Source organism: Bombina bombina, chromosome 4, assembly GCF_027579735.1.
Source record: "Bombina bombina isolate aBomBom1 chromosome 4, aBomBom1.pri, whole genome shotgun sequence".
Taxonomy (NCBI): domain Eukaryota; kingdom Metazoa; phylum Chordata; class Amphibia; order Anura; family Bombinatoridae; genus Bombina; species Bombina bombina.
In genome coordinates, this window is record NC_069502.1 from 677,951,931 (window position 1) to 677,966,290 (window position 14,360).

General features: G+C 38.7%; 1 protein-coding gene across 2 annotated transcripts in view; it reads left to right on the forward strand.

Annotated features, from left to right (window-relative positions):
- Positions 1–5,500, forward strand: part of LOC128656710 (amine sulfotransferase) — an 86,085-nt gene extending 80,585 nt beyond the window's left edge. For both annotated transcript variants that reach the window (XM_053710813.1, XM_053710812.1), the window contains exon 7: positions 5,112–5,500. In XM_053710813.1, the coding sequence (XP_053566788.1) occupies positions 5,112–5,233 (122 nt within the window). In that variant the 3' untranslated portion in view covers positions 5,234–5,500. The remainder of the gene's footprint in view (positions 1–5,111) is intronic.
- Positions 5,501–14,360: the final 8,860 nt, after the last annotated feature.

The window sequence follows — 14,360 nt, forward strand, 5'->3', positions numbered from 1 at the left end:
GTTAAAAAGCTTAGCTAGAACTGCTTACATCCACCCCTATGCATAGCCACATTTGCTTAGCTAAACTACCCCTTTGACAGCACACTGATAACGTATTTTAGTGTACATATCAGGGTGCCAAAAATTTTCTGCCCCAGCTTCATGGGCCTATAACTCCTATTAAGTCACTACTGCCCTATACGATTGTTTGGGGTCATATATAATAGTATTAAAGGTGACTAATTACATTGAATTAACTAAATCTATAGATATGTATAGGTATTATGCTTACACTTATGTACTTGTATTAGGCGATACATCTTCTTCATTTCACTACACTAGTTACTGCCTTGATTGAGTGTTTGTCTGGATAATGTAGTATGTGGCCCTAGCCTAATCAATAAATAGTTTTTATTCATGACCGCGGACACCTAATAATAAAAATGTCTACCCCTCTACTTGCATTATATACCCTCCATCGTGGATACTCTACCCTCTGCTGTAGATAGCTCCGCCCCTCATTTTCTTTTTTCCCCCTTTAATACGAGCGGCTCTGGCCCGCTGCTTTCCCTCCTCCTCTGTTACCTAAACTAACCCCCCCACATCTTAATATAATTTTAACAGAAACGTATAGAATACTCTTATTTTAGATGTTGGGATCATATACGAGTTAATATAATAAAAAATAAAGTTTCATGTACTATAGCCCATAACCTCTCTCTCACATCTTCAGGACATGAAATGCAATTTTATTCACATATGTTTACCCTACATTGTTGCTCTCCTCTTCACTCAAGCACACTAAACTTAGATATTTTGTTGTTTTATATCCCTAGAGGGCAACCTTTATCTCTCTCTAGTCCAAAACCTTTTTCCCAGCACAGACTTGGGGCGCGATCCGATATAGATCGCAGTTTGCGGCGCAAGCGAGGGAACCGGCGTCGCCCGCAGTTTCAGCTCGCAACTCGAGCTATCCCATATAGGTCGCCGTCAGATGCTAACGTGCCGTAAGTCTGACAAACCAGCGATGTCCAGAAATCTGCGTAAGTACAAATTTCTGGCGTCGCCAGTGACTTGCGCCACGTTAGAAACTGCCGGCGCCTATAAAACCTGACTAAAGTCTAAAACACCTGCACTGTCTAACACGCCTCCCTAACATAGCCCGCACTGTCTAACACGCCTCCCTAACATAGCCCGCACTGTCTAACACGCCTCCCTAACATAGCCTGCACTGTCTAACACGCCTCCCTAACATAGCCCGCACTGTCTAACACGCCTCCCTAACATAGCCCGCACTGTCTAACACGCCTCCCTAACATAGCCCGCACTGTCTAACACGCCTCCCTAACATAGCCCGCACTGTCTAACACGCCTCCCTAACATAGCCCGCACTGTCTAACACGCCTCCCTAACATAGCCCGCACTGTCTAACACGCCTCCCTAACATAGCCCGCACTGTCTAACACGCCTCCCTAACATAGCCCGCACTGTCTAACACGCCTCCCTAACATAGCCCGCACTGTCTAACACGCCTCCCTAACATAGCCCGCACTGTCTAACACGCCTCCCTAACATAGCCCGCACTGTCTAACCCTCTATCCGCTATCCCCCCTCACTATCCTAACAATAAAAAAGCTATTAACCCCTAAACCGCCGCTCCCGTACCCCGCCGCCAGCTATATTATATCTATAACCCCCTAAAGTGAGCCCCTAACACCGCCGCCATCTATATTAAAATTATTAACCCCTAATGTAAGCCCCTTACACCGCCGCCATCTCTATTAAAATGATTAACCCCTAATTGAATCTACCTACCCCGCCGCCAGCTATATTATCTATATTATATATTATCTATATTATGTATTGGCTGATCGGAACAGCCAATAGAATGCGAGCTCAATCTGATTGGCTGATTGGATCAGCCAATCGGATTGAACTTGAATCTGATTGGCTGATTTAATCAGCCAATCAGATTTTTCTAACTTAATTCCGATTGGCTGATAGAATCCTATCAGCCAATCGGAATTCGGCGGACGCCATCTTGGATGACGTCATTTAAAGGTACCTCATTCCAAGTACAGCAGTCGGCCAGGATGGATGCTCCGCGGCGGCGGAGCGAAGAAAGAAGATTGAAGATGCCGCCGGAAGAATGAAGACTTTGCTGCCGCTTGGAGGAAGACGTCGCCGGAGGAAGAATTCTTCTTTGCCGCTTGGAGGAAGACGTCGCCGGAGGAAGAATTCTTCTTTGCCGCTTGGAGGAAGACATCGCCCGGATCGGATCAGGAGTTCGGCCCGGTGTGGTGAAGACAAGGTAGGGAGATCTTCAGGAGGGTAGTGTTAGGCTTTTTTAAGGGGGGTTTGGGTGGTTTTAGAATAGGGGTATGTGGGTGGTGGGTTGTAATGGGGGGGGGGGATTGTATTTGTTGTATGCAAAAGAGCTGAAATCTTTGGGGCATGCCCCACAAAAGGCCCTTTTAAGGGCTGGTAAGGTAAAGAGCTTTGAAATTTGTTTAATTTAGAATAGGGCAGGGAATTTTTTTTATTTTGGGGGTTTATTATTTTATTAGGGGGCTTAGAATAGGTGTAATTAGCTTAAATATCTTGTAATCTTTTTTTTATTTTTTGTAATTTAGTGTTTGTTTTTTTTTGTAATTTAGTTTAGTTAATTTAATTGTATTTTTAGATAGATGTTTGTAGTTTATTAAATTTATTGATAGTGTAGGTGTATTTGTAACTTAGGTTAGGATTTATTTTACAGGTAATTGGGTAATTATTTTAACTAGGTAGATATTAAATAGTTAATAACTATTTAATATCTATTATACCTAGTTAAAATAATTAACAATTTACCTGTAAAATAAATATTAACCCTAACATAGCTACAATGTAATTATTAATTATATTGTAGCTATCTTAGGGTTTGTTTTATAGGTAAGTATTTAGATTTAAATAGGAATATTTTAGTTTATAAATGAATTAGATTAATTTAATATAAATTTAGTTAGGGTTAGATAGAGTTAATATAAATACTATAGTAACTATATTAACTATATTAACCCTAATATAATTAGGGTTAATATAGTTAATATATATAATGTAATACCTATATTAACTATAATATACTTAGGGTTAATATAGATAATATAGCTGGCGGCGGGGTAGGTAGATTCAATTAGGGGTTAATCATTTTAATAGAGATGGCGGCGGTGTAAGGGGCTTACATTAGGGGTTAATAATATTAATATAGCTGGCGGCGGTATAGGGGGATTAGATTAGGGGTTAATAATTTTTATATAGGTGGCGGCGGTGTAAGGGGTCAGATTAGGGGATAGATAAGGTAGATGGCGGCGGTTTTAGGGGCTCACAGTAGGGGGTTAGTTTATGTAGATGGCGGCGGGGTCCGGGAGCGGCGGTTTAGGGGTTAATAACTTTATTAGGGATTTCGGGGGGGGGATCGCGGTTGACAGGTAGATAGACATTGCGCATGCGTTAGGTGTTAGGTTTATTTTAGAAGTTCGCGGTTGACAGGGAGATAGACATTGCGCATGCGTTAGGTGTTAGGTTTATTTTCTAGTTAGTTTAGGGAGTTACGGGGCTCCAATAGTCAGCGTAAGGCTTCTTACGGCTGCTTTTTGTGGCGAGGTGAAAATGGAGTAAGTTTTCTCCATTTTCGCCACGTAAGTCCTTACGCTGCATATTGGATACCAAACTGCGCTGGTTTGGTATACCTGCCTATGGCCCAAAAAACTACGGGCGACGGCAGAAATATACGCGCGTAACTTCTAGGTTACGCCGTATATAGGATACCAAATCAGCGTAAATATTGGCGTCGCCGGCTTTTGCGGGCGACGATTTATATCGGATCGACCCCTTGAGAAGCAATGATGTATTCTTTGTCCTGCCTTATAGAATGACCTTCATGTTACAACAATGTATATAATGCTCTACTATATTTATCGCAGATGGGCGAACTATGTATAATACTTTCCTTGGAAACTTCAATAAAAAAACTGTTTTTAAAAAATAAAATAAAAAAAAAATAGCTGCTTTGCATTTTGTATCCACATCTATACTGTAAATTTCAGTATTTAAGTACTGATTATAGAAAAGATGTGTAAACAAGAAAGTTTAAAAGTAATTAAGTTCCCAGTGGGGGACAGAAAAGATAGAAGAATTTTTTGGTAAATATAATGATAGGCTAATGTTATTCATTGTCCCTGCAAACGTACCCAATTTCAATAGTCTGTGGTTTAAATTAAAAGATAAAGCTATTTCATAAACAAAATCTACCTAAATGAGCAATTTCCAATATATATTAAACACTGCAGCTGGTATGGGGCTAGATTAGGAGTGGAGCGGAATTTATCTCTAGAGCGCTAATTGCGCTAGAATTAAGATTTTTGCACTAGTTGGGTTGCGTACCTATTAGGAGTTAAAAATAAATTGTTTTCACTGTAGCTGTAACCCGCTTAGTGCAAAAATATCATGTGTGGGTTCACAAATTCCCCCTTAGAAGTTAATGGAGAGAAAAAACTCTCGCGCAAACACAAACGCATATTCATATTTGCGCTAGACCGACATGAAAATATGGATATTTCATTTTCGAATGTTTTTTACATAACTGAATATGTTCTATTTATTCATATACATATTTCTACATATATCTGATGGTATTTTGGTACAATATATATTTATACCTATATATATATATATATATATATATATACACACACACATATAAATACATAAATACATATGTACACATATATATACATATACAGTATATATACATCTTTATACATGTATATATTAAATATGTATCTCTTTGTTAAAGTCCTTTGCCGAAATTACTTTTATAACACCCGAGATTTCCTATCTTTGAGCCCTTATAACTTTTTTCTGCAATATTTTTTTCAAATAATTTTATTAGCACGTTTATTATGAGGGTAACTGTACTTTGTAATGTATGTTTGATGTGTTTTGTACAACTTTTTAATTTTGCGAAACAGCTCTGAGATTGTGGTAATGATTCTAGCGTAAATCACAATTTTGAGTTTAACTGAGTTTAATTTGTCTCTCTGTTGTAAAATACATTGTGTGTCATTTAATCTGTGACCTTTTTTCCTATCTAGGCATTGTAGGTGACTGGAAAAATACCCTGACAGTAGCACAAAATGAAATGTTTGATAAGCTTTATAAGGAGAAAATGAAAGATTTTCCAATCTCCTTTGTTTGGGATTTGGAACAACACTGATGTTCTTCACGCAAACTAAGCAATGCAAACCTGGAATGTGCATTTGAAGACCCTGCTGTGAATGTTAGCAGTTAAGAATGATTTGGAGAAACATTATATCTGAGAGTTCTTTTAAATTTCAAAAAGAGTTAAAAAAAATTACATTACTTTTTCCTATTATGACTATTTTGAGAATGGCAAAAATATATATTTTATTTAGATTACTTTAAAAATTACATATATAATGCATTTAACTGAATTTGTATAAATATAATTATACTAGGTAGGACAATAAAGAGCCAATACAAAGAAAAAAACGTTCCTCATCTTCAGCTGTCAACAGTATATGGGTGGGCATCTGCATCACACAAGAACTTCAGTTCTAATGAAAGCAATATTGGTTAAGGCTGTATAGTTTTCATCTTTCTAACAGGATATTCTGTTTACCTGTCCATCAGCCATCAAGGGTGGGGTCTAATTGTCTAACTCCCAAAAACAGGTTGAAAACATCTTTCCCACCACTGCACTTACTCATAGTACACCATATTTCTCTAACGGTTGGACTCGTGTAGCACTCATAGACTGCCCCTACACAGCCCATCTTATGGTGAAATCCCCTCAAAACCAATGGGCCCTGCAAAATTACTTCTCTGAGCACTCAAGGACCAAATCCACTCCCAAATTTTGGTTTTCCTACTTTATTTTATTTTTTGTCCAGCATTTATCTTTATTACCTTCCGTGCCATGGTAACATAAACACAACATATGGCTAGACCTTGTTTGTACTTCCTTTTCAAAGCAAATATTTAATTACACCTGATTAATAGAAACATAGAATTTGAAGGTAGATAAAAACCAAAAGGCCCATTAAGTCTACCGATTTTATATGTTACTGTCTTCGTAGTATAGCCGTATTCATGTCCCTAGAATTTTTTAATTCTTTTACAGTCCCTGTGGTTACCACCTCTTATGGAAGTTTATTCCATGAATCCACTACCCTTTCGGAAAAAAATAGCTTCCTCTCATTTTTACCCAAATCTTCTACCCTCTAACTTAAGTTTGTGACCCCTTGTTTTGGTATTTATTTTTTTTTGGGAAAAAGTTTTCAGCTTCCACTTTATAAATATTTGAAGGTTTCTATCATGTCACCTCTTTCCCTTCTCTCCTCTAAACTATACATAATTAGATCAAAGAGTCTTTCTTTGTATGTTTTATATTTTAGACCTTGTACCATTTTAGCAGCCCTTCTTTTGACAGTTATTAGTTTATTTATATCTTTCTGGAGATGTGGTCTCCAGAACTCTACACAATATTCCAGATGAGGCCTTCCTAGTGATCTGTAAATTGGCATAAGAACCCTGCTATTTCTGCTATGAATACCTTTTCCAATGCAACCAAGTATTTGACTGGCCTTACTGGCTGCACTGCTACATTGTCTACCAAATTTGAAATCATCTAAAATAATAATTCCCAAGTTCAGTTCCTCTTTAGTCACAGTAAGTAATATACCATTGAAACTCTAATTGGCCTTTGGGTTTTTGGATCCTATATGCATAATTTTGATTTTGGTAATATTACATTTTAGATCATATTTATTTGCCCTGTCCTCAAGTTTTTTTTTATTATTATCACTGCTTATTTGATCCACTCCCCCACTCCCCCTGGAACATCAACACTGTTTTTTGTATCAACAGAAAACAAGCAGACCCTTCCCTGGAGCCCACGTCCAATATCACTAATGAACAAAACAGGCCCAAGAACTGACCGTTGGGGAACACCACTAGTAACTAACCCCTCATTTAAATATATACCATCATAAATAACAATACATTTAAATAATCACTTATAACAAGATTTAAACACTAATGCATAAAAATAAAGTAAAAAAAAAAAGGTAATATACAAGCACTGTGAATAAGGATATAGTCCTTGGGGTGTAAATATTAATTCCAAATCTTCAGGAATTTTGCCATACTCACATACTAGAGAGCTAATGACTGAGCTCTCAGTTAAAAACGCCCAAATCAATCCCACTCCTCCACTGGCAAAACAATGGAGATTGCAGGATCCAAGAATGTAATTTATTAAAACATTAAAACCATGTTCTGGACAACATCTTACACACAAGAAACGCTGAAGACAAGCAACATTACATGTATGATCTACAGCTAGTGAGTTCCATGAGGATTCAGCATTCACAGCTGATCTTGGATCAAAATAGTTCAGTTACTTAACAAAGACCCTCCACTGGTGCTGTGCAGTGTCTAAACCAGTGCTTTCCAAACTGTGTGTCGGGACACACTAGTGTGTCGGCAGCAGTGTGTAGGTGTGTCCCTGCTTCAGCACAAATTTTTTTAAATTTTAATTTTTTTTAATGTTTTTTTTTTGGTTTCTGACTTTCCGCCTGCCTGCTACGCATATCACATGGTTGACACGTGATTGATACCTAGGGGGTCACAGATCATCTTAACCTATTGGCGCAGCTCAGTGGGAACTGAAACTATTCCCATTGGTGGCTTTGGGGGCACATTGGCACCTGACTGCACGTGTAGTCTCCTCAATTGGCTGGTGGCTGCATGTGTAGTCAGTGAGTGGCACAGCAGTGTGTTTGCAGCGTGGGCAGTACTCAATCGGACTCACCGAGCTCTGAGGACGGCAGCTTAAACGCTGAGCTGAAGTCAGTGGGGTTTTTTTTGCAGTAGTGCATTGCTGTTCCTGCTCTTGATATATGGATAGGAAGGGGAAGCTTAAAAATGCGAGTGTCTAATATCCCACCAAATATTCAGAAACTGTGTTCATCCCATCAACCTCATACATCCCATTAAAATAGTAAGTAACTATTGGTGTTATTAAACTTTTTTTTAATTCTTGCACATACTTACTGTTACTTGTAAATACATTTCGTTATTATATCATTTACTGTATGTGTCCGTATCTCTTAAAACAAGTTAGTTTAACCTCCTGTTTGCTAGTACAACTTAATCACTGTGTCGCGAAATGATGTAGATCTAAAAAGTGTGTCACCGACATAAAAAGTTTGGAAAGCTCTGGTCTAAACAATAGGTAGCTTCAATGTATGTTTCCCCCAAAAGGGCTTTTTCAAGGAGTGATTTGCCTAACATCGCGGTTGCGGACCTGAATACGTTCTCCATATTTATATAAAAAGCTGCCAAAAAGCCACGCACCAAGTACAGGGCGATGACCAGCGGACTGTTGTTAACTAAACAGTCATCGATCTTGCTGCTCTTCGTTTTTTCCCAGCTTTATTTGTATACTGTCACTAAGCACCGCCACTATACTAAACTGTTTAACCCCTATCCCGCCACTCACGGACCCCGCCGCAACTAAGTAAAGTTATTAACCCCTATCCTGCCGCTCCCGGAGCCCACCGCAACTCTAATAAAGTTATTAACCCCTAAACCGCCGCTCCCGGACCCCATTGCAACTCTAATAAAGTTATTAACCCCTAAACTGCCGCTCCCAGACCCCACCGCAACTCCAATAAAGTTATTAACCCCTATCCCGCTGCTCCCGGACCCCGCCACAACAAACTAAAGGTATTAACCCCTAAACCCCTGGCCTCCCACATCACTAACTAAACCTATTAACCCCTAAACCGCCAGCCCCCCACATCGCCATAAACTAAATTAAACTATTAAACTCTAAACCTAACAACCCGCTAACTTTATATTAAATATTAACTCATCCCTATCTTATAATACATTTAAACTTATTATTATCATTATTATCAGGTATTTGTAGAGCGCCAACAGATTCCGCAGCGCTGTAAACATAGTCGGTGTACAGGATAGCTTTTGTAGGGGTCAAGTGGGTAGAGGGCCCTGCCGAGAGTTTCACTGTTGTAATCGGCTCTTATGAAGCGATCTGTAAACAGCTGGGCCCATAGGCTTACATTCTAAGGGGTTCAAGGGGAAAGCAATGGAGTTAGGAAAGGTTATTGTTGGTTGTATGCATCCCTGAATAGTAGAGTTTTTAGGGAGTGCGTGAAGCTGTTAATACTAGGGGAGAGTCTTATGGAGCGAGGCAGGGAATTACACAAGTTGGGGGCCAGTCTGGAGAAGTCCTGTAAACAGGAATGTGAGGAAGTAACAAGAGAGGAGGAGAGGAGGAGATCCTGAGCTGATCGAAGGGGACGGGAGGGAGAGTATCTAGAGACAAGTTCTGAGATGTAGGGGGGAGTAGTGCAGTTGAGAGCTTTATATGTCAGGGTGAGGATTTTATGTTTCATCCTAGAGGCAAGAGGAAGCCAGTGAAGGGATTGGCAGAGAGGTGCAGCAGATGAAGAGCGACGAGTAAGGAAGATGAGCCTGGCAGAGGCATTCATAATGGATTGTAAAGGAGCTATGCGGCAGCTAGGTAGACCAGAGAGGACGGAGTTGCAGTAGTCAAGGCGGGAAAGGATGAGAGAGTGGATTAAAATCTTGGTTGTATCTTGTGTAAGGAAATGTCTAATTTTAGCGATGTGTTTAAGGTGGAAGCGGCAGACTTTAGCCAAGGACTGAATGTGAGGAGTGAAGGAAAGATCTGAGTCAAGTGTGACCCCAAGACATCGGGCGTGTGGGGTAGGGGTAATCATGGAATTATCAACAGTTATAGAAATTTTGGGGGTGGAGACATTGGAAGAAGGGGGAAAGATAAGAAGTTCAGTTTTAGAGAGATTTTAGCTTAAGGTAGTGAGAGGAAATCCAAGATGAGATGTGAGAAAGACAGTTAGTGACACGGGTTAGTAAGGAAGGAGGTAGATCTGTTGCAGAGAGGTAGATTTGGGTGTCATCGGCATACAAATGGTATTGAAACCCATGGGACTTTATTAAGGAACCTAGTGACGACGTGTAGATTAAAAAGAGAAGGGGACCAAGGACAGAGCCTTGAGGTACCCCAACAGAAAGTGGTAACGGGGCAGAGGATGCTCCAGAGAAGGCTACACTAAATGTATGGTTAGTCAGATAGGAAGAGAACCACGAGAGCTGTGTCACAGATGCCAAAGGATTGGAGGGTTTGGAGCAGAAGAGGGTGGTCAACAGTGTCAAAGGCTGCAGACAGGTCAAGGAGGATAAGCAGAGAGAAGTGGCCTTTGGATTTTGCTGTAAGTAGGTCATTGGTAACCTTGACAATTGCTGTCTCTGTAGAGTGATGGGAATGAAATCCAAATCTAAACTTACCTTTAGAATTAAATTAAACTATATTAAACTATTAATTAGCCTACCCTAACTATTATACTAAAATTACATTAAACTATGTTAAACTAATAATTAATCTACCCTAACTGTTATACTAACATTACATTAAACTATATTAAACTAATAATTAACCTACCCTAACTGTTAAACTAAAATTACATTAAACTATATTAAACTAATAATTAATCTACCCTAACTATTATACTAAAATTACATTAAACTACGAATTAAATTAACTATATTATATATTTAAACACCTAACCCTACTCAAATGATTTAAATCTACAATAAAAAAATTACAAAGTTACAAAAAAATAACAACTAAGTTACAAAAAATAACAAACACTAAGTTACAGAAAAAAAAATAAACACTAAGTTACACAAAATAAAAAAGAAATTATCAAATATTTAAACTAATTACACCTAATCTAACAGCCCTATGAAAATAAAAAAAGTCCCCCCAAAATAAAAAAAAAAAACCTAAATTACAATAAACTACAAATAGCCCTTAAAAGGGCCTTTTGCGGGGCATTGCCCCAAATAAATCAGCTCTTTTACCTGTAAATAAAAAATACAAATACCCCCCAACAGTAAAACCCACTACCCATGCAACCAACCCCCCCAAATAACAACCTAACTAAAAAAAACTAAGCTCCCCATTTGGTTGGGCATTGCCCTTAAAAGGGCATTTAGCTCAATTGCTGCCCAAACCCTAATCTAAAACTAAAACCCACCCAATAAACCCTTAAAAAAAAAACTAACACTAACCCCTGAATTGATCTGGCATTGCAAAGGATTGCTCTGATAGGACAGTCTTTGGATTCTGAGTTTTTGCTCTGTACTTTGGAGACAGCATGTCTTCTAATGAGGATCACACAAAGAGATTTTCTTGATTTGATAGTGTGGTTTTTGTGGCTTTTAGGTTGGATCACTTCAATTGGGCTTGCGGGTGGACAGGGTGCTGGGACAGCTGTGATAGTGTCAGGATATAGAACTTTAAATTTTGATTTTCCTCCACGACAGCCCCTGTCGGTCCCTTTGAAAATGCTGAGTGATTTTAGGGTAGCCACTAGTGAGGGACTGAGTGCCGCAACTGCTTATTGGGGTCTTAGGGAGGGCAGATGTGAGGGCGTATAGGTTGTCATTCCCTCTGCAGTTAAGGGGTTAAAATAGCTTCTAGTATTTGTAGGGATGTTAGCAGTGGGGGCTGGTTTCATTGCCCTGCTCTATAGGATTCAGGCAAGATCTCAAAAATCTCAGATTTTGCACTTCAGGCTGCATTGTAGATTATAGATAAGAAAGTAAGCAGGGGTTTTAAAACCAATGTTTTTTAGTAAAATAGATTTAATTGATTAGCTGTTCTTGTGTTTAGAAATTAAATCTAAGCATGGCTAAATGGATGATAAAATCCAAACCCTAATTTGTGCTTGGGTTGAGTCTGTTTTTTTTTTTGTTTTTTTTTTTTTAGTTTAAGTGTACCTTGTTTGTGGTGTTTAACTGAATGTATCTCTTTCTGGTTATAAGATGGTCCGGTGGGAGTATATTTCCATCCGTTGAGTATCTCACTTTAGTAATGCGATTGTTCAATTTTGATGAGTCTAGTCATGCGTTATGTGGAGTCGATATTGGTCCTTGAAATAATTGTGATGAATTTTGAATGTAAGGAGGTTAAAATTAATATAAATCCTGGAGAGGTCAGGAGCCTGAGGGAAGTGTGGCAGCCAGCAGCGGTGCCTCCCCTTCTATTCTATTTATTTGTATTATGTTTATTTAACTTATTTTTATAGCGGGGGTGGCGGTAGTGAGGGCAGAGAGCAGGAAATGAAGCCCGCACAGAGCAAATGGTTACAGCCTGCACACGGGCTTCTGTAGAGAGGGGTGGGCGGTAGTTAGCAGACGTGTAAGATACACATAAAAAGCTGATTGCATACACAATGTTTTTAGGATGACGGTGCAGAACCATGGGCTCTTTTGTGTTGATACTTAGCGGATCCTCCAGTGCTCAGAGTCTCAGAGAGTTAATGTAAATCTCACAAAAAGTTTTGTGCTTACCCAGGCTGTGTCTGTGCAGCGGGTAATTTGTGAGCACTTCTACCAGCCAATTAGCACAAGAGAGCTTGTTTGGTAGTTGTTAATCCATTATTTTCTGGGCTGCAACAGATTGAAGGAAAATGGAACAGGTGTGAAGAGCCCAAAATCAGCAAACGCCTGAATATTGCACCATGATATGCGCAACAAAAACTGAAACACACACTTCATAAATCCAAATAAATGCCTGTGGTGCTCAGTAAGAGTTTGCCATTGCTATACATATTGTTATAACTCCTTCTATCACTTCACACTATATAGCCACTCTCTATAACACAACTGACTACTGATGAATCTGGAAATCAATCTGTATCATCAATGTGACCATTCTGATTTCAAGCCGCCTCACTGTTAAGCAAGTTAGTTGTGACCCCCGGCTCAGACAAAAACTTGTGCACTGGATCAAGATAGGGGCAGCATTTCTGTTTAATGTAAAATGAGTTTATCTTTATGTTTATCTAGCTCCTCAAAATTCACAGTGTTCTTAACTAAGTCTCCTGCAGTTTGCAGGAGATGTTTGCTATTAATAACTTTGACAGGTCTGCCCGGATACTTTATGCAGGCTGAATAAGACGGCAGTGACAGTGGTTACGTTAGATTAATGATCTCATGCACCTCCTCTAAGTTTAACTGAAAGGAGACACGAGATTGTTAATCAGTTATCTGAGTCTGACCCAACTTATGAACTCTGTTTTTTGTTTTATTGACTTGTTGACCACTTCATGTGCCGTTACTAGTTCCACCATCCATAAAAGCTAATATAATAATATTGTATTTATTGTCTTAGTGATATTTACACATGTGTAAAACCTATCTAACACACAACCCCATAGTCAATAAATATATTTATTAATGGAAGCAATAATTTATAGTCACAATGCAAATCACACTGAAAGGAACAGTGAGACAAGAGAATAAAATGCTTCTATATTTAGTGAGTTTATTTGTGTGAGCGTATATATGTGTATGTACAGTATGTGTGGGTATATGATTTTGTTAAAGGGCCATAATACCCAAATGATTAAACACTTGAAAGTGATGCAGCATAGCTGTAAAAAGCTGACTAGAAAATATCTCCTGAACATCTCTATGTAAAAAAGAAAGATATTTTACATCAAAAGTTCCTCAGTAGCCACCTCCCATTGTAAAGGATTTCTAAGCAGCATTTTAGTGTGTCTGTCCTGGGACATCTGAAGGGATGAGCATCGTGCACTCTCATCTTATTTCACCAATCAGGTAAAGGAAGTTTACAATGAAATCTCATGAGAGTCAAGTCAAATCTCATGAGATCACAGTAAAAGTTCATGACCTCAGCACTGCTGATGCTGATTGGCTGCTGTTTATTTCTTCATTTTTTTAAATTTTTTTACCTGCAGCTGGGAGCAGTTGAGTATAACTTTTTACACAGAACTTACTCTGCTGAGCTGAGGAGATTGTGAGGTAAAATATCTTCCTTTTTTACATAGAGATGCTCAGGTGATATTTTCCTGTCAGCTTTTTACAGTTATACTGCATCAGTTTCAAGTGATTTAGCATATGAGTATTATGTCCCTTTAATGTATGTGTGTGTTTTTATATGTGTGTCTGTATGTGTAAGTTTATATCTGTAAGTGTGTAACTATGTGTGTGTATATATATATATCTGTATGTGTGTATATATGTGCATGTCTGTGTTTAAATAGTAAGGGCAAAAAAGCAGGTCTCAGGCAAAGAAGCTTTGCAAAACAAAATAGCACATTTATTGTTGTCAGCACATGGAAAGGTTACATTAATAATAAAAACAAGCTACATGTAGACAGGGAATGGTCAGACGCGTTTCGGCTTACGCCTTCATCCGTGACCTCTGTCTGTGTCTGTGT